This window comes from Mobula hypostoma (genome assembly GCF_963921235.1).
Source record: "Mobula hypostoma chromosome 13 unlocalized genomic scaffold, sMobHyp1.1 SUPER_13_unloc_1, whole genome shotgun sequence".
Classification (NCBI taxonomy): Eukaryota; Metazoa; Chordata; class Chondrichthyes; order Myliobatiformes; family Myliobatidae; genus Mobula; species Mobula hypostoma.
The window spans coordinates 251,703-272,825 of record NW_026948145.1 but is presented as its reverse complement, the minus strand read 5'-3'; the positions used below and the strand labels follow the sequence as shown (position 1 = coordinate 272,825).

General features: G+C 49.2%; 1 protein-coding gene across 1 annotated transcript in view; it reads right to left on the bottom strand.

Annotated features, from left to right (window-relative positions):
* Positions 1-21,123, bottom strand: part of igsf9bb (immunoglobulin superfamily, member 9Bb) — a 55,451-nt gene that overhangs the window by 10,707 nt on the left and 23,621 nt on the right. The window contains exons 14-15 of the mRNA XM_063039134.1: positions 16,029-16,273; positions 2,621-2,705 (exon numbers count right to left, since the gene is read on the bottom strand). Of these exons, the coding sequence (XP_062895204.1) occupies positions 2,621-2,705; positions 16,029-16,273 (330 nt within the window). The remainder of the gene's footprint in view (positions 1-2,620; positions 2,706-16,028; positions 16,274-21,123) is intronic.

The window sequence follows — 21,123 nt, the reverse complement described above, 5'->3', positions numbered from 1 at the left end:
TCCCCACACACAACCTCTCCCCCACACCACATCTCCCACACCCCATCTCTCCCACACCTCATCTCTCCGACACCCCCTCTCTTCCCACACCCCACCTCTCCCACACCCCACCTCTCCCACACCCCATCTCCCCACACCCCACCTCTCCCCACCCCATTTCTCCCACACCCGCCTCTCCCCACACCCCACCTCTCCCCACCCCATCTCTCCCCACCCCATCTCTCCCACACCCCATCTCTCCCCACACACCACCTCTCCCCACCCCATCTCTCCCACACCCGCCTCTCCCCACCCCATCTCTCCCACACCCCATCACCACCCCATCTCTCCCACACACCCCACCTCTCCCCACACCCCACCTCTCCACACCCCATCTCTCCCCACAGCCCATCTCTCCCCCAACCTACCTCTTCCCACACCCACCACCACCCACCCCACCTCTCCCCATACCCTAACTCAACCCCACCCAACCTCTCCCCACACCCCACCTCTCCCCACCCCACCTCTCCCCACACCCCACCTCTCCCACCCCATCTCTCCCACACCCGCCTCTCCCCACCCCACCTCTCCCCACCCCATCTCTCCCACACCCACCTCCCCCACACCTCAACTCTTCCCACACCCCATCTCTCCCCAGACCCCATCTCTCCCCCACACACCATCTCTCCCCCACCCCATCTCTCCCCATACCCCATCTCAACCCCACCCAACCTCTTCCCACACCCCACCTATCCCCACACCCACCACCTCCGACCCCATCTCTCCCCAGACCCCATCTAACCCCACACCCTAACTCTCCCACACCCCACCTTTCCCCACACCCCATCTCTCCCCACACCCCACCTCTCCCACACACCCCATTTCTCCCACACCCCATCTCTCCTACACCCCATCTCTCCCACACCCCATCTCTCCTACACCCCATCTCTCCCACACTCCATCTCTCTCACACCCCATCTCTCCCCACATCCCCTCTCTTCCCGCACCCCACCTCTCCCACACCCAATCTCTCCCCCACTCCACCTCTCCCCACACCCCATCTCAACCCCACTCCAACCTCTCCCCACACCCACCACCACCCACCCCACCTCTCCCCACACCCACCACCTCCCATTCTATCTCTCCCGACACCCCATCTCTCCCCAGACCCCATCTAACCCCACACCCCATCTTTCCCCACACCCCATCTCTCCCCACACCCCATTTCTCCCACACCCCATCTCTCCCCCACCCCACCTCTCCCCACACCCCATCTCTCCCCACACCCCATCTCTCCCCCACCCCACCTCTCCCCACACCCCATCTCTCCCCCACCCCACCTCTCCCCACACCCACCACCACCCACCCCACCTCTCCCCATACCCCATCTCAACCCCACCCCACCTCTCCCCACCCCATCTCTCCCCCACCCAATCTCTCCACACACCTCACCTATCCCCACACTCACCACCTCCCACCCCATCTCTCCCAACACCCCATCTCTCCCCTGACCCTATCTAACCCCACACCCCATCTTTCCCCACACCCCATCTCTCCCACACCCCATCTCTCCCCACACCCCAACTCTCCCCACCCCACCTCTCCCCACACCCCATCTCTCCCCCACCCCACCTCTCCCCACACCCCATCTCTCGCCCACCCCACCTCTCCCCACACCTACCACCACCCACCCCACCTCTCCCCATACCCCATCTCAACCCCACCCCACCTCTTCCCACCCATCTCTCCCCCACACCCCATCTCTCCCCCACCCCACCTCTCCCCATACGCCATCTCAACCCCACCCAACCTCTCCCCACACCCCACCTATCCCCACACCCACCACCTCCCACCCCATCTCTCCCAGCACCCCATCTCTCCCCAGACCCCATCTAACCCCACACCCTAACTCTCCCAGACCCCACCTCTCCCACACACCCCATTTCTCCCACACCCCATCTCTCCCCACCCCCATCTCTCCCCCACACCCCATCTCTTCCACACCCCATCTCTCCCCACACCCCATCTCTTCCACACCCCATCTCTCCCCACACCCCATCTCTTCCACACCCCATCTCTTCCACACCCCATCTCTCCCCACACCCCATTTCTCCCACACCTCATCTCTCCCCACTCTCCCTCACTGATTCTGCCACCTATTAAACAACAGATTTGCCCCTGGCAGCACTGATGCCCCTCCCTTGCCCCTCCCGACCCTGACACAGTGCTGCCCTTGGCTTCTTTTTGCTACTCCCACCATGTTCATTCTGCGACCCTGACCCTGACCTCTCCTCTGATGGGGACCCCCTCCCTCCATCTGAGACTCTCACCAGCATCGCTGTTCCTAGAAGAATGACCCCAGTTTCCTGTCTCCCCCCACAACTAAACCGCCTCACCCCTAGAACCCCATGGAAACCCCATGCCCTCACACCTCTCCCACAGCTCAGATCCCGGCGGACACCCCCTTGAAGCCTCCACTTTGTCCTGCTGTCAGCAGTGATGCCCACACTCGATCCCTGCATTGTGCAGTCAGGGTGGGGCTTCCCTTCTCTGTGACCAACTTGCTCCTCGTCTGCCGGCCTCGCACTAGCTGCCCCCACTGGGTGGGGGAAGTGGGGCCTTTTTGGCAGGCACTACTCACCTCCCGTGGAAACATTCACCACATGGCTGGGCACACTGATCCAAGGCCCACGCCGGGAGCGCAGGCGCACGTGGTACAGAGTGTCCTGGAGGGGGAAGAGGAAACAGTATGAGGGAATTTGTCCCCAGGTTGACCCTGTACCCCTCACTCTCTGTCTCTTCTCCACCTCTCTCTGAACCCTTTCTCTCTCCTCTCTCTCTCTAGCTCTCTGTCCCTCCCTCTCTCCCTCTTCCTCTGTCTAGCACTCTGTCCGTCTCTCACCGGCTGTCTCTCTCTCTCTCTCCACCTAGCTCTGTCCCTCTCTCTCTCTTTCCAGCTCTCTGTTCCTCCTTCTCTTCACCTATCTCTATCCCTCCCTCCCTCTCTCCCTATTTCTGTCCCTCTCTGTCTCTCTCTTTCCAGCCCTCTGTTCCTCTAGCTCTGTCCCTCCCTCTCTCTCCCACTCTCTCTCTCTCTCTCTCATTTTCTGTCTCTCTTTCTTCCTCACTCCTTTATAGTTCCTCTTTCTCTTTTCATTTCTCCCTCTATTTTCTCTTCCACTCTTCTTCCATCTCTTTCTCTTTCCTCTTTTCCTTTGTCTATCAATATGCCTGCCTCTCTCTCTCTCATGGTTGCAGAATAGCATAGGCTCTTCACTAAATCTCTGCCCACCCCATACTAAACTGCATTAAAGCCACGTCCCTCGTTGAAATATCCCTCCACATGCCTCTTCAATGTTCCTATTCCTGCCTCCGCCCCTCCGGCAACTCTTTCCGGATACCAGCTACACCCTGTGAACTCTTTTGAACTCAGTGCCTTGACTAACAAAAACAAGCCTTTTTAACCACCTTATTGACCTGTGTAGCCACTCTCACGGAACTATGAACTGAGATCCCGAGATCTCCCTGCTCAGCGACAACACTAAGGATCAGTGTGCTGTCTCCATGCATTTGCCCTACCAAGGTGTAACGCCTCACATTTATCTGGGTTAAACTCCATCTGACTGAGCTTTGGCCAGCAACCAATCTGGACACTGGAAGTCTGAGAAGGGGATTTCACTCAGGTCCACTGACCAAGCAGAAAAAGGGATTAGCGGGTCACAGCATCAAAATACAGCTTTGACTAGCGACCAATCCACGTTTGAGATTGATTAGCAAGGGCAACTTAAAGGAAGGCAGGGACAAGCACAGCCTCCTGCCTGCTCCCTTTCCTACCACTCCCCTCTCCCCCCTCTTCCTTCCCTCTCTCCCGCTCTCCCAGTCCCCTTCACCCCTTCCCCCCCATATCTCCCTCCCTCTCTACCTCTCCCCTCCATCTCGGTCGCCCTCTTCTTCCACCCTCCCTCTCCCTCTGACTCTCCACCTCCCCTTCCCCTCGCCCTCACCCTCTCACTCCCAGAGAGGAGGTGATTTCACTCAGGTCCACTGCCTGAGTAGAAAAGGAAGCAGAGAGTCACGGCAGCATAATACAGTTTTGACCAGCAACCAATCCATGTTTGAGATTGATTAGCAAGGGCAAATTAAAGGAAGACGGGATAAGCACAGCGGCCGTCGTCTGAGTGGACAGAGTCAGACTGGTGATCTTGAGGCTTTAGCTCTTCAAGGCTTCAGTCAGAGGAAGTAATGAAAAGGAAAAGCTCCAGGTTAAGCTTTTTTTCCCTTCTTTATATCTGCTCAGCTAGGACAGCAGAGATGCCAGGCAGGATAGTGCAATGCTCCTCTTGCGGGATGTGGGGAAACAGGGAGACGCCCAGTGTCCCAGACGACTACAACTGTGAGAAGTGCATCCAGCTGCAGCTTCTAACAAACTGCGTTAAGGAGTTGGAGCTGGAACTGGATGAACTCTGGATAATTTGAGAGGCTGAAGGGATGATACCTATAGAGAGGTAGTTACACCCAGGGTACAGGACACAGGAAACAGGGTGACAGTCGGGAAGGGGAAAGGGGTTAAGGAGCCATTGCAGAGTACCCCTGTGACCGTCCCCCTCAACAAAAGTATCACTTTGAGTACTGTTGGGGGGTGGGGCGGGGTGTGGATTGACCTTAACAGAGGAAAGTCACAGTGATTGGGTCTCTGGCACTGAGTCTGCCTCTGTGACTCAGAAGGGAAGGGGGGAGAAGAGGCACACTGTGGTGATAGGGGATTTGTTAGTTAGAGGAACGGACAGGAGGTTCTGTGGGTGAGAATGAGATTCCAGGATGGTATGTTGCCTCCCAGGTGCCAGGGCCTGGGACATCTCAGATTGAGTCCTCAGCATTCTTAAGTGGGAGGGTAAACAGCCAAAGGTCATTGTCCATGTGGGTACCAATGACAGGGTAGAACGAGTGATGATGTTCTGCAAAGGGAGTTCAGGGAGTTAGGTGCTATACCTCCTGGGTTGTGATCTCACGATTACTACCAGTACCACGTGCCAGTGAGGCCAGAACCAGGAAGATTATTCAGTTTAATATATGGCTAAGGAATTGGTGCAGGGGAAGGGGCATCAGATTTTTCCATCATTGGGCTCTCTTCCATTGAAGGTGGGACCTGTACAGGAACGGTTTGTACCTGCTCTGGAGGGGGACTAATATCCCAGCTAAAAAGTTTGCTAATGCTGTATGATGGAGTTTAAACCAGAATTGAAGGGGGATAGCGAGCAGAGAGTGGAGAGGTTGTGGAGGCAGATGCCGATAAGACCTCAGACAAAGTCAGGAATCAAAAGTCTGAGCATGGCTTGACTAGTGTCCTGAGCTGCGTATATTTCAACGTAAGAGGTATCGTAGGAAAGGCAGACGAGCTCAGTACACGGATCAACACCTGGAAATACGACGTTGTAGCCATTACTGAGACTTGGTTACAGGAAGGACAGGACTGGCACCTCGATATTCCAGGGTTCCTCTGTTTTAGAGGTGACAGAGCAGGAGGGATTAAAGGAGGAGAGGTGGCATTACTAGACAGGGAAAATGTCATGGCAGTTCTCCATCAGGACAGACTGGAAAATATGACTAGTGAGACATTATGGGTGCAACGGAGAAACACAAGGGTGTTATAGTAGGTGATTTTAACTTTCCACATATTGACTGGGAATCCCATACTGTAAAAGGACGAGATGGGATAGAGTTTGTCAAAAATGTTCAGGAAAGTTTCCTTCATTAGTACGTAGAGGTCCCAATGAGAGAACCTCTGATACTGGATCTGCTATTAGGCAATGAGACAGGGCAGGTGGCAGAAGTTTGAGTAGGGGAACACTTTGCATCTAGTGATCATAATGCTCTTAGTTTCAAAGTAAATATGTGAAGAGATAAGTCTGGTCTGCGGGTTGAGATTCTAAACTGGGGAAAGGCCGATTTTGATGGTATCAGAAATGATCTGGCAAGTGTGTATTGGGACAAGCTGTTTTCTAGCATAGTTGTACTTGGAAACTGGGAGGGCTTTAAGAATGAAATTTTGAGATTACAAAGCTTGTATTTGCCTGTCAGAATAAAAGGTAAAGGAAACAAGTGTAGGGAACCTTGATTTTCAAGACAAATTGAGGGCCTGGTTAAGAGAAAAAAGGAGATGCATAGCAGGTACAGGCAAACCAGAACAAATGAGGTGCTTATAGTGTACAAGAAATGCAAGAGAACACTGAAGAAAAATCAGGAGGGCTAAAAAAATCATGAAGTTGCTCTAGCAGACAAGGGGAAGGAGACTCTTAAGGGATTCTACAGATGTGTTGAGAACAAAGGGACTGTTAGGGACAAACTTGGTCCTCTGGAAAACCAGAATGGTAATCCATGTGTGGAGCCAAAACAGATGGGGGAGATCTTAAATGCTTTCTGTGTATCTGTATTTACTTGGGAGACAGATACGGAGTCTACAGAAGTGAGGCAAAGCGGCATCAACTTCATAGACCCTGTACAGATTACAGAGGAGGAGGTGTTTGCTACACTGAGGGAAATCAGGGTGGATAAATCCCCAGGGCCCAACAAGGTGTTCCCTCGGACCCTACGGGAGGCAAGTGCAGAAATTGCTGAGGCCCTAGCAGAAATATTTAAGCCATCCTTAACGATGGGACATACTAGAGGTTTGGCAGATAACCTATATTGTTCTGCTATTTAAAAAAGGCTCTAAACATAAACTAGGAAATTATAGGCCAGTGAGTCTGACAGTTGTCAGAAAGTTATTGGAAGATATTCTAATAGACTGGATATATAAACACTTGTATAAACATGGACTGATTAAGGATAGTCATCATGACTTCGTACCTGGTAGGTCATGTCTAACCAATCTTATAGAGTCTTTTGAGGAAGTTACCAGGACAGTGGATGAAGACAAGGCAGTGGATGTTGTCTACATGGACTTTAGTAAGGCATTTGACAAGGTCCCACTTGGGAGGCTGGTCAAAAAGGTGCATTTGTTTGGCATTCAAGATTAAGTATAAATTGGATTAGACATTGGCTTTGTGGGAGAAGCCAGAGAGTGATAGTGGTAGGTTTCCTCTCAGACTGGACTAGTGGTGTGCCACAGGGATCAGTGCTGGGCTCTTCTTTATTTGTCATCTATATCAATGGTCTAGATGATAATGTGGTTAACTGGATCTGCAAATTTGTAAATGGGGGTGCAGTGGACAGTGAGGAAGGTCATCATGGCTTGTAGAGGCATCTGCCTCAGTTGGAAAAATGGGCTAAAAAATGGCAGATGGAATTTAATGCAGACATGTGCGAGGCTTTGCATTTCGGTAGACCAACCAGAGTGGGTCTTACACAGTGAGTGGTAGGACACTGAGGAGTGTGGTAGAACAAAGGGATCTGGGAATATAGGTCCATAATTCGTTGAAAGTGGCGTCATAGGCAGATAGGGTCATATAGAAAGCTTTTGGCACATTGACCTTCATAAATCAATGTATTGAGTACAGGAGATGGGATGTTATATTGAAGTTGTGTAAGATGTAGGTGAGGCCTGATGTGGTGTATTGTGTGCAGTTTTGGTCACCTATCTACAGGAAAGATGCAAACAAGGTTGAATACATGCAGAGAAAATTAACAAGGATGTTGCCAGAACTGGAGAACCTGAGTTATAAAGAAAGATAGAATAGGTTAGGACTGTGTTCTTGAGAACATAGAAGATTGAGAAAAGATTTGATAGAAGTTTACAAAATGAAGAAGGGTATAGATAGGGTAAATGCAAGCAGGCTTTTTCCACTGAGATTGGGTGGGACAACAACCAGAGGTCATGGCTTAAGGGTGAAAGGTGAGAAGTTTAAGGGGAACATGAGGGAAAACTTCACTCAGAGGGTAGTGAGAGTGTGGAACCAGCTGCCAAAACAAGTATTCCATGCAAGCTTGATTTCAATGTTTAAGAGAAGTTTGGATAGGTACCTGGATAATAGGGATAAGGAGGGCTACGGTCTCGATGCAGGTCCATAGAAGTAAGTAGTTTAAATGGTTTCAGCGCAGACTTGTTTCTGACCTGTACTTTTCTATAATCCTATGCCATTTCTCAGCCCATATCTACAACTGGTCTATGTCTTGCTGTATTCTTTGCCTGTCTTTTACACTATCCACAACTCCACCATCTTGGTATCATCTGCAAATTTACTAACCCACCCATCTACATTTTCATCCAGGTCATTTATATACAGTACATAACGAACACCAGAGGTTTCAGCACAGATCCCTACAGAACTCCACTAATTACAGACGTCCAGCTCAAATAAGTCCCTTCAACCAATATCTTCTGTCTTCTGTGCACAGGCCAGTTCTGAAACCAAGCAGCCAATTCACTGCAGGCCCCCTACATCTTAATCTTCTGGTTAGCTGCCCATGAGGGACTTTGTCAAACACCATACTAAAATCCTTGTATATAACATCCACTGCCCTACCCTCATCAATCTCTCTCATCTCCTTGTCAAAAAACTCACTCAAGTTCATAAGGCGTAAGCTACGCACAAAGCCTTAGGCCACAGGTTTCCAAATGCTCACATATCCTATCCATTAGAGTTTTCTCCAGCAATTTCCCTTCACCTGACGTGAGACTTGTCAGCCTATAGTTCTCAGGATTTTCCTTTGTTCCCTTCTTAAATGGAGGTACAACATTAACCACTTGCCAGTCCTCCTGAACCTTGTCTGTGGCTGGAGAGGACACAGAAATACTGGTCAAGGCCCCAGCAATCTCGTCTCTTGCCTCCTTCAATAATGTGGGATAAATCCCACCAGACCCTGGGACTTATCTACCCTAATACTTATTAGGAGGCCCAAGACCCCCTCTTCCTTGACATCTAAACGCCCTAATGTATTTCTATACTCACACTGATCTCCTGGTCCTCATATCCTTTTCCTTGGGAAATACTGAAGCAAGGTACTCATTAAGTACCTCACTCACATTCTCTGTGTCCAAGCAAATGTTCCCCTCTTTATCCTTGAGTGGTCCCAGCCTCTCCCTCATTATCCTCTTCCTCTGATGTATGTATACAATGCCTTGGGATTCACCTTAATCTTACTTGCCAAGGACTTTTCATGGCCCTTCCTGGCTTTCCTAATTCCTGCCTTTAGTTCTTTTCTGGATTTTTATACACCTCATGTGCTTTGTTTGATCCCAACTTCCAAATCTTTACATTCTTTTCCTTTTTCTTCTTGACTAAATTCATCACCTTTCTGGACATCCAAGGTTCTCTTATCTTTCCATCTTTGTCTTTCTTTCTAACAGGAACATACCTTTCCTGTACTCTATGCAATTGATCTTTAAACACCCTCTACGTGCCTGATGTGGACTTGCCAGAGAAAGGCATCCATTAGTCTTGCGAGACCATGGATCTGCACCTGGAAAGTCTTCACTCTCCAGGGCACAGGCCTGGGCAAGGTTGTATGGAAGACTGTGGTTGCCCATGCTGCAAGTCTCCCCTCTCCACGACACTGATGTTGTACAAGGGAAGGGCAAGGGCCGATACAGCTTAGCACCAGTGTCGTCGCAGAGCAATGTGTGATTAGGTGCCTTGCTCAAGGATAAAACTCGCTGCCTCGGCTGGGGCTCGAACTCACGACCTTCAAGTTGCTAGTTGAGTGCCTTAACCACTTGGCCACATGCCCACATGCCAGAGAAAAGGTGATCCCAATTAACACTTCCTGGTTGTGGCCAAATGCCCTTGAAATTTGTCCTACTCCAATTTAAAACTCTCCCACTTTGAAAACCTGGTATATTAATCACGCATTCCTGCCCCTCTCTTAATCAAATTTCAGAAATGGATACAATTTTGTAGTTCCATGTACTGATCTATGCTCTAATTTCATCACCCTTACCCATAATACTCCTCGCAATAAACTTCAGACTATCCGACCCAACATACCTGTTATTTCGATTTTGCTTTTCACGTCCTTCCCTGACATCTACCTTCTGGTTCGATCCTTCCCTTACTGACTTGGGGCTCTGGTTCCCAGCCACCTGCAAAAATAGGTTAAACTCTCCCGAGTAGCATCAGCAAACCCCTCAACCCTCTTGTACTGTTCAATTCACCCCTTCCCAGGAAAAGGCTCCAATGATCCAAGAATTTGAAACCCTGTCCCCCGCACTGTCTCCTCAGACACTCATTCATCCGGCTGTTACCCCATTCCTACCCACACTAGCCCATGGCATAGGGAGTAATCCAGAGATTACAGCCTTAGATTTCCTTCTCATCAGCCTTTCCTAACTCTAAATACTCACTGTGTAGGACCTCTTCCTCTTTCCTGCCTGTGTCATAATGTTATAGACCCTTGTCATGTCACATCTCAACCTCCTCTGCTCCAGAGAAAATATTCCTGCCTATCCAGTCCCTCTTTACAACTCAAATCCTTCAGCATCCTCATAAATCTTTCCTACACCCTCTCAAGCTTAAACACACCCTTCCTAGAACTGCACACAATGTTCCAGGTGCATTCTCACCATTACCTTGTACAGCTGTAGTGCAAACTTCTGGACTCAATGCTCATTGGATACAGGCAAGTGTGCCAAATGCCTTCTTCATCACCCCATCTCCCTGTGTTGCCGCTTTCAGGGAATTATGTACCTATACCCCTCAGTCCGTCTGATCTACAACACTCCCTATGACCCTGCCAATTACAGTGTAAAAGTCCTGTTACCAAAATATATCACTTCACACTTGTCTGAGTTAAATCCCATCTGCCTTTCTATGCCCACTTTCCCACATGATGTAAGACCTGCTGAAACCTTAGACAACCTTCTTCAGTGCCCATTATACCAGCAATATTCGTGGCATCTAAAAACTACTAACCACTTACATTTTCATGCAAATTAGTAATAATACTGGGAAGCACATGTCACTGGTCACAGGCCTCCAATCTGAAAACCAACTCTCTACCCGCCCCCACCCCCCATCACCACCCACTAACTCTGAGCACCAAGCCAATTTAATGTCCAGATAGCTAGCTCACCATGGGTCCCATGTCATCTCACCTTCTAGACCAGCCCACCATCTGACATTGTCGTGGACCTTGCTAAAGTCAATGTAGACAATGTCCTCAGCAATTCTCCAGGACACCTCTCACAAACTCTGAGTTAAATTTGTGAGACATAGCTTCCCAGCACAAAGCCATGCTGACTATCTCTGATCAGTTCCTTCCTTTCCAAATACAGATAGATCCTGTTTCTTGGAATCTCCAGCAGTAAATTTCCAATCACTGATGCTAGCCTGACCTTCCTTTTGTCAATAAAGGCACAATATTAGTCACCCTACAGTCTCCTGGCACCTCACCAGTGCCACAGAAAACTCCTTCTCTGCTTCTCATAATGGCCTGGGGGGATTATCCACCCCTAAGCACTTTAACATTGCCAGCACCTCCTCAGTTGTAATGTGGACATATTCCAGGACATCACTGTTCTCCTCCCTGAACTCCCTGATTTTCATGTCCTTCTCCACAGTCAATATAGACAAAGACCAAGAGCTAGGATAAGAGGCTCTGAGTGTCCAGTGTGTTGATGTGGGAGAGCGTTTTTCAGCATTAAAGGTTTACGAGTCCACCAAGCAAAGCTGAAGTGCTATTCCATCCCAGTGGATGAAGATGAGATTTCTTCACCAAGCACAGATGATGTGGTCTTTTCAACCACTGATTCGCAAGCCACAATGATTCGCTCTGGAGAGCGTCATCATACTCCAGGTCAGACGAGAGATAACCCAGGTCAGGTTTCAGACCACAGCACCCAGGTAGATCCTTCGCATGATGGTGGTGGCGAGGAGATAGAGAAGAAGAGGAAGGTCAAGTGGCCAGCAATGGCAGATGAGAAGGCTTGGCGTGTATTTGATGAGGATATCAGTATGATGTTGGAGAACACTCTCAGGGGAACATCAAAGAGAAAGTTGGAAGTGATGGGCGATATGATTTACGATGTTGGAAAGTACAGGTTTGGTTTGGTTGAGTTGAAGAAAACATAGCCTACACAGCAACCAAGCAGGCGCCAGAAGGAGATTAATAGGTTGAGGAGAGATCATTGAGACAGAGGTGGAAGGTAGCATGTGAGGATGACAAGCCAGGGCTTGCTGATCTCCAAGAGCATTTTCGAATAAAGTTAGCATCACTCCGTCATGCAGAGTCACAACGTAAAAAGAGAAAGAAGAGAGAGAAGGCAAGAAAGTTGTTCTTTGAGAACCCTCACGAGTTCACAAAGAAACTGTTTGAACAAAGTAAGAGCGGGCAGCTTAACATCTCTCAACAAGAACTTGAGGATCACCTAGCAAGCACTTACTCTAATGAACAGCAGGAGGCCCCTTTGCTTGACATTTCAGGGCTTGTGAAGCCTACCAAGTCAGGAGTGAAGTTCGATCTGTCGGAACCCAAACTGGCAGAAGTCGAACGGTTCATCAGAAAGGCAAGGTCAGGCTCAGTGCCAGGACCTAATGGAGTGCCGTATAAGGTATTCAAGAAGTGTGAACAGCTGAGGAACTACTTGTGGAGATTGTTAAAGGTGGTGTGGAGACAAGGTGTTGTTCCTTTGTCATGGAGTGAGGCTGAAGGAGTATACATCCCGAAGGAAGAGAATTCTTCTACATTGAATCAGTTCTGACCAATTTCACTCCTGAATGTAGAGGGGAAGATTATGTTTGGCAATCTGGCAGAAAGAATATCTTCATTTGTGATTGAAAATGGATTGGTAAATACATCTGTGCAGAAGGCAGGAATACCAGGCTTCCCAGGATGCCTTGAACATTCTAGTATGATATGGCATACCATCCAGGAGTCAGAAAGGTTGAGAAGAAATCTGGCTGTAGTTTGGCTTGATCTGGCAAATGCATATGGTTCTGTTCCCCATGTCCTGATTGAGTTTGCGATGGAATTCCTATGGATTCCTGCTAAGGTGAGGAACTTTGTTATGCAGTACTACAACAATTTCCAGATGAGGTTTTCCACTCAGCAGTTTACAACTAGGTGGCAGAGCTTGGATGTTGGAATCGCAATGGGATGTACGATTTCACCCATCCCTTTTGTGTTAGCCATGGAGGTCATTGTGAGGGCTGCAGAATCAGTGGGACCAGGTGTCGCACTTGATGGTGGAGGGGAGTTACCACCAATATGAGCGTTCATGGATGATCTTACCCTTTTGGGTCCCAGCACGGAGGCAGTGGAAAATGTACTATCTAGACTCGAGGAGCTAATGGATTGGGGAAAAATGAAGTTCAAGACCAAGAAGTCAAGGAGCCTTGTTCTTAGGAGAGGAAAGCTGGTTGACTTTCATTTCATCCTTTGTGGAGAGGAGATTCCATCCATTCAGGACCAACCAGTTAAGAGCCTTGGGCGATGGTACACAGAGGAGCTGAGAGACACCAAGAGGGTTCAAGAAACAGGAGAACAGATCAGCAGAGGTCTGATGTCTGTTGACGAGTGTAGTTTGCCTGGCAAGTTGAAGTTGTGGTGCTTGCAGTACGGACTGATGCCACGGATAATGTGGCCACTAACTGTCTATGAAGTGGCAATGTCCCACGTTGAGGCAATGGAACGGAAGATCAACAAGTATGTGAAGAACTGGCTTGGAGTACCGAGCAGCCTCACCAATGTTGCAATCCACAGTAGCCAGACAAAGCTTACCATCCCAGTGCAATCCCTTGTTGAAGAGGTCAAGGTAGCCAAGGTAAGATCATTCTTGATGCTTCGAGACTCAAAAGACCCTGTCATCAAGAACACCCAGCCGAGTGTGAGATCAGGCAGGAAGTGGTCAGTCCGTGTAGCAGTTGATGAGGCAGAGTCCAGATTGAAGCACAAGGAGACGGTTGGGGCTATCCAGCTAGGCTGCCAGGGACTTGGATGGACAACCCACAAGTGGTGCTCATCTTCTACAGGTAAGGAGCGCCGTGAGCTTGTGACACAAGAAGTACGAGAGGTAGAAGAGGAGAAAAGGTTAACTAAAACAGCTGGCCTGGCCAAACAAGGGGCTTGGACCTGGTGGGAAAGTGTTGAACAACGACACCTATCTCGGAATGTTCTGTGGCAGATGGAACCGCTCCGCATTTCTTTTCTATGCAGAGCAGCGTACGATCTGCTCCCAACACCTGCCAACCTCAGCACCTGGTATGAAGATAAGACAGACAGGTGTGCTGCTTGTGGCGAAAAGGGAACACTTCAACATATCTTGAGTGCATGCAGAGTCAATCTTTCCAGCGGCATGTACACGTGGAGACATAACAACGTTCTCAAAGTTGTAACAGAAGCAGTTGAGCAGAGAATACTGCAGCACAACTTATCTCATGCCCCATGCTGCACAGAACATCGCATATCATTTGTGAAAGAAGGCTCCAAGTCAAGGGTGTACAGCACATGCTCACGATCAAGTATACTTTCTTCAGCCAATGATTGGTGTGTCAAGGCTGACTTGGACGGGAAAGGCAGTTTCCCGGAGCAAATAGTTTTTCCAACATTGTGTCCAGATATAATCGTATGGTCTGACACCAGTAGAGAAGCGGTTATTGGTGAACTCACAGTCCCCTGGGAAGACAACATCGATGAAGCCCATGAGCGCAAGTTAACCAGGTATGCAGAATTAAGATCAGAGTGCAGAGACAGAGGGTGGAAGGTCTCATGCTATCCATTCGAAGTAGGCTGCCGTGGGTTTATTGCGTTCACTCTCCAGAAGTGGCTGCATGACCTTGGCTTCACTAGAAGAGAGATCAAGTCAACCAGCAGGGCTGTAGCTGAGGCAGCAGAGAAAGGATCAGCATGGGTGTGGACCAAGTATGTCCAGAGGGGCAGATAGTCAGACAGTGTATACATATCTTGCAAACCCTTCAGTAGTTGCATAGACACCTGGAGAGTAGACTATCTGTTGGATGGAAGTGACCAACAACTCTGATAGAGGCAGATGCCAAGTTTTTAAGCTCACCAGTGGGAGGTGGTGCTTTAGCACTGCTGGCCCACCACCTCGAGGGAGTCTTGATCATAAGCGGGCCGAAACTCCTGAAGACAGGTGACAGATCAACTGATGATCCCACTGATGATAGCACAGGACAGTTAACATCTTAGTCCATGTGTATTTTGTAAATCTAAGACTTTACCCATCTCCTGTGGTTTCATGTACAGACAACCATATTGATCCATAAGGAACCCATTGCCCTTGTAGCACTTTGATCATAATGTACTTGTAGAATCTCTGAAAACAATATATCAGGGATACCCACTTCCACCCTCCTGATTCCCCTCATAAGGGTACTCATACATCCCACATTTTCCTGCAGGAATTCACTTGTTCTCAGCTGCCTGTACCTGACCCAGGTCTCCTTTTTCTTGACATGAGCCTCAATGTCCCTTGTCAACCAGGCTTCCCTCATCCTGACAGCCTTGCTTTTCATTCTACAGGAACGTGTCAGCCCTGAATTCACCCTATCTCACTCTAAAACCCCCATTTATCTGCATGCAGCCTCCCATAATCAAAATTAGCCTCGCTCCAAAGTAGGACTTTTACCTGGGATCAGTGCTATCTTTTTCCATAACTGTTTCAAAATTCTATAATTACATTTCTCTCTCTTTCTAAAAACACTCTTTCCTTCTACCCTTCTCTAAATTGCTTCCACCTCTCCTCCTTTATCTCTCTCCATTCCTCCTCTCCTCCACCTCATAATCTCACTCTTTCCCCCACCCTCTCTCTCCATTTCTCCCTCCCTCCATCTCTTCCCTCTCTCTCCCTCTCTCCCCTCATTTTCCCTGCCTGTCTCTCTCCATTTACCCTTTCCCCCTCTTTCCATCACTCTCCCTCCCCTCTCTCTCCTCTCTCCCTCAACTCTCCATCTCTCTCCTCTCTCTCTCTCTCTACCTTCCTCTCTCCATATCTCTCCCTATCCTCTCTCTCAATCTCTCTCCCCTCCACATCCATCCCCCTCCCCCTTTCTCTCTCTCCATCTCTCCACGTTCCTGTCTCTCTCTCCGCATTCCTCTCTCCCTCTCTTCTTTTATCCCCCCACATCCATCCTTCAACTCCCTCCCCACTCTCTCACCTTGACCAGATCGCTCAGCAGAAGCTCCTCTTGGGTGGCTGGGATGGTGCTTTGCATCAGTCTCCAGCCACTCTCTGTCCAGGACTCCAAGAGGTAGGTGGTGGGAGTCAGTGAAGGGGGAAGGGGAGGTTTCCAGCGCAGTAAGATGCCATGCTGCGTCCAATTGGCCGTAGGGGATCTGGGTGGGAGGAGGTGAAGTCCCTCCATCACCGGAGGCCAAGGTGGGCTTGTTGCCATGGGAACATCTGTTGGGGGTGGAAGAGCATTAGATAGCTTAGGAGTGAACTCTTCGTATTACTGGTCAGTTATGAATGTCGGGTCTGCATTTGGAAATCTCACAGTTCTTGCAGAGGCCAGAGAATTGTGGCTGAGGGTCAGCATGGGTTCAAGGTTCAACAAGGGCTGGAGGTCAGAAGTCAAAGGTCAGGACTCAGGATCAAGAGACAGAATGGTCAGTGTGACATTAGCTATTAGAAAACATAGCGTTAGGCCAGTGGTATTCTAGGGTCAGAGGTCATGGTCCTATCACAGATAGGTCAGGGGTGAAAAGGGAGTTAGAGGGTGAAGAGATCAGCTCGGGGTTAGAGGTTAGAGCTCAGGATCAGCGCGGGAATGTTCCTTGAGAGGTCCAGGGTCGGATGAGCGGTCAGAATCATGAGTCAGCGCAGGTCACAGATGGTCAAAGCTGAGCAATGTTTTGGAGGAGTCAGGAGGGGTAAAGGTCAATGTGGGATTAAGAGTCAGGAATTGACATGGAATTGAACTAAATCAAGTCAAATTTATTGACATTTACCTATATATGTGTATACTGTCAAACAAGACGTTGCTCCAGACCAGGGTGTAAAGCACAGTAATGCAAATAACACACATATAACTCACAATAGTTTATGATAGTAAGGATAAAAACTACAGATGAATTATACATAAATAAGATACAGAGCAGATTAACCATGACACTTTGAATATGATGCGGCAGAGATTTCAGTAGCCGAATGGCCTGAGGGAAGAAACTGTTTCCCACCCTGACCGTCCTTGTCTTTATGCATCATAGTCTCCTTCCTGCCTGACAGTAGAGAGTCAAAGGGATGCTGGATGGATGGGTGGGATTCTTTATAAAACTAAGGGACCTGTGTACGTAACGCCCCTGATAAATGTCTCTGATAGTTGGTGGAGAGACTCCTATGATCCTCTTAGCCGTTCTGACAGTCCTTTGTGGGGACTTCTGGACTGCTCCCTCCCAGAAGGGCACTCTCAGTGTAAGATGGAGGGCGGTGGGAGCCTCATTTGCCTCAGTCTCCTTGCCTGAACAACTGGCGCCCGGTCGCACTCACCTCAGTAATAAGCTAATGCTTTGAGAAGCTGGTTAAAGATTACATCTGAAACATGCTACCACCCACACCGGATCCCTACAATTCGCCTACCGATGGAACCGGTCTAGTCAGAGTCACACTTTATTGATCCTGGGGGGAAATTGGTTTTTGTTACAGTTCCACCATAAATAATAACTAGTAATAAAACCATAATTAGTTAACTAGTAATATGTAAATTATGCCAGGAAATAAGTCCAGGACCAGCCTATTGGCTCAGGGTGTCTGACCCTCCAAGGGAGGAGTTGTAAAGTTTGAAGACTTCCTATGACGCTCTGTGCTGCATCTCGGTGGGATGAGTCTCTGGCTGAATGTACTCCTGTGCCCACCCAGTACATTATGTAGTGGATGGGAGACATTGTCCAAGATGACATGCAACTTGGACAGCATCCTCTTTTCAGACACCACCGTCAGAGAGTCCAGTTCCATCCCCACAACATCACTGGCCTTACGGATGAGTTTGTTGATTCTGTTGGTGTCTGCTGCCGTCAGCCTGCTGCCCCAGCACACAACAGCAAACATGATAGCACTGGCCACCACAGACTCGTAGAACATCCTCAGCATCATCCGGCAGATGTTAAAGGACCTCAGTCTCCTCAGGAAATAGAGACGGCTCTGACCCTTCTTGTAGACAGCCTCAGTGTTCTTTGACCAGTCCAGTTTATTGTCAATTCATATCCCCAGGTATTTGTAATCCTCCACCATGTCCACACTGACCCCCTGGATGGAAACAGGGGTCACCGGTACCTTAGCTCTCCTCAGGTCTACCACCATCTCCTTCGTCTTTTTCACATTAAGCTGCAGATAATTCTGCTCACACCATGTGACAAAGTTTCCTACCGTAGCCTCATCTCCCTTGCTGATGCATCCAACTATGGCAGAGTCATCAGAAAACTTCTGAAGATGACAAAACTCTGTGCAGTAGTTGAAGTCCGAAGTGTAAATGGTGAAGAGAAAGGGAGACAAGACAGTCCCCTGTGGAGCCCCAGTGCTGCTGATCACTCTGTCGGACACACAGTGTTGCAAGCACACGTACTATGGTCTGCCAGTCAGGTAATCAAGAATTCATGACACCAGGAAAGCATCCACTTGCATCGCTGTCAGCTTCTCCCCCAGCAGAGCAGAGCGGATGGTGTTGAACGCACTGGAGAAGTCAAAAAACATGACCCTCACAGTGCTCGCTGGCTTGTCCAGGTGGGCGTAGACACGGTTCAGCAGGTAGACGATGGCATCCTCAACTCCTAGTCGGGGCAGGTAGGCGAACTGTATGGGATCTAAGTGTGGCCTGACCATAGGCTGGAGCAGCTCCAGAACAAGTCACTCCAGGGTCTTCATGATGTGGAAGGTCAATGCCTCCGGTCTGTAGTCATTGAGGCCGCTGGGGCGCGGCATCTTTGGCACAGGGACGAGGCAGGACGTCTTCCACAGCACAGGAACCCTCCGGAGCCTCAGGCTCAGGTTGAAGACATGGCGAAGTACTCCACAAGGCTGAGGGGCACAGGCTTTGAGCACCCTGGTACTGACACCATCCGGTCCTGCAGCCTTGCTTGGGTTGAGACGTTTCAGCTGTCTTCTCACCTGTTCAGCTGTGAAAGCCCACTGTGGTGGTTTTGTGTGGGGAAGGGGTATAGTCATGAGAGCAGGGTGGGGGACTGTGAGGAGGGGTAGGAGGGGAGAGTGGAATATGTGTTGGTTGGGGGCCGACAACAGATGGCTCATGTGGGGGATGGACAGGGGCCACAATGTCAAATCTGTTAAAGAACAGGTTAAGTTCATTGGCCCTGTCCACACTACCTTCAGCTCCTCTGTTGCTGGTTTGCCGAAACCCAGTGATGGTCTTCATCCCCCTCCAGACCTCTCTCATGTTGTTCTGCTAGAGTTTCCACTCAAGCTTCCTCCTATACCTGTCTTTAGCCTCCCTGATCCTGGCTTTCAGGTCCCTCTGTATTGCCCTCAGCTCCTCCCTATTTCCATCTCTAAACGCCCTCTTTTTAGCGTTCAGGATGTCCTTAATGTCCTTTGTTACCCATGGCTTGTTATTTGAATAACAAAGGACAGTTCTTGTCGGAACATTGCAGTCCACACAGAAGTTGATGTAATCAGTGATGCACTCTGTGAGCCCATCAATATCCTCTCCTCTCCATGTGGCTCACAGAGTGCCTGCCAGTCTGTCACCTCAAAACAACCCTGGAGTGCCTCATAAGCCTCCTCCGACCATTTCCTCACTGTCCTCGAGGTTGCAGGTTTACTCTTCACCAGAGGCACGTAGCAGGGTTTTAGATGCACCAGGTTGTGATCTGACCTTCCCAGTGGGGGGAGGGGAGAGGAGCTGTATGCATCCTTAACGTTAGCGTACATCAAATCCAGAGTCCTCTCCCCTCTGGTTGTACAGCTCACATACTGCGTGAAGTTGGGCAGTGTTCTAGCCATGGTAACATGGTTGAAGTCACCCGAGATGGTAATGAGGGCACTTGGGTGCTGGGTTTGTAATCTGGCTATGACGGTGACTGATGACACCATAGTCACAGAACTACACATCATCCTCACTCACCTGGAGAACAGGGATGCATATGTTAGAATGCTGTTCCTGGACTACAGTTCAGCATTTAACACCCTAATTCCCTCCAGAGATGTTAGGAAGCTCAGAGACCTCGGCTGCACCCTGCCTTGTGCAGCTGGATCCGAGACTTCCTATTGGATCACCGACAAGTGGTAGGGATAGGCTCCCTCACCTCTGCCTCTCTGATCCTCAACACAGGTGCCCCGTATTGTGTTATCTGTCCCCTTCTCTCCACCCCTTACACCCATGACTGTACTGTCACACACAGCTCTAATCTGCTGATCAAATTCACAGATGACATGACTTTGATTGGCCTTATTTCTAGCAGTGATGAGACACCCGACAGAGGAGAGGTTGACACACTGACACAGTGGGCCAAGGTAACAACCTCTCCCTCAATGTCTAAAAAACAAAAGAGCTGATTGTGGATTACAGGAGGTACGGAGACAGCCTTGCCCCGATCAATGTCAATGGTCTACAGTTGAGAGGGTGAGTAGTTACAAGTTCCTCGATATACACAATACCAATGATCTCACCTGGACAGTACACACTGGCTTTGTGGCAAAAAACAACCACAACAGCGTCTCTTCCACCTCAGGTGACTGAACAAGTTCGGCATGAGCCTCCAAATCCTCAAGACCTTCTACAGGGCACCATTGGGATCATGCTGACTGGCTGTATCACTGTCTGGTACAGGAACTGCACCAACCTTGATGGCTGGGCACTGCAGAGAGTGGTACAGACAGCCCAGCACATCTGTGGGTGTAAACTTCCCTCCACTGAAGACATTTACAGCAGCAGGTGTATAAAGAAACAGCAGCTGGAAGATCATCAGGGACACCAGTCACCCCAAATATAAACTGTTTCAGCTGCTTCTGTCTGGCAAACAGTACCACCGCATTAGAACCAGGACCAACAGGCTACCGGACAGCTTCTTTCTACAAGTCACTGGACTCTTAAATTCATGTCTGTACATTGCAGTGGAGTCATGATGCAAAGATTTTTACTCCCTCGTGTTGTGGGATGGATGTAAGATTTAAATAAATTCTAAATTCTAATTCTTAGGAACTGGAGGTGCTACTCTGCCTTCTTGTTCAGGGAGGTAATATTAAGGGACCAGGTGAGGTCAACCATGATCTGAACTCCCAGGAATGGTGCACTTTCTACG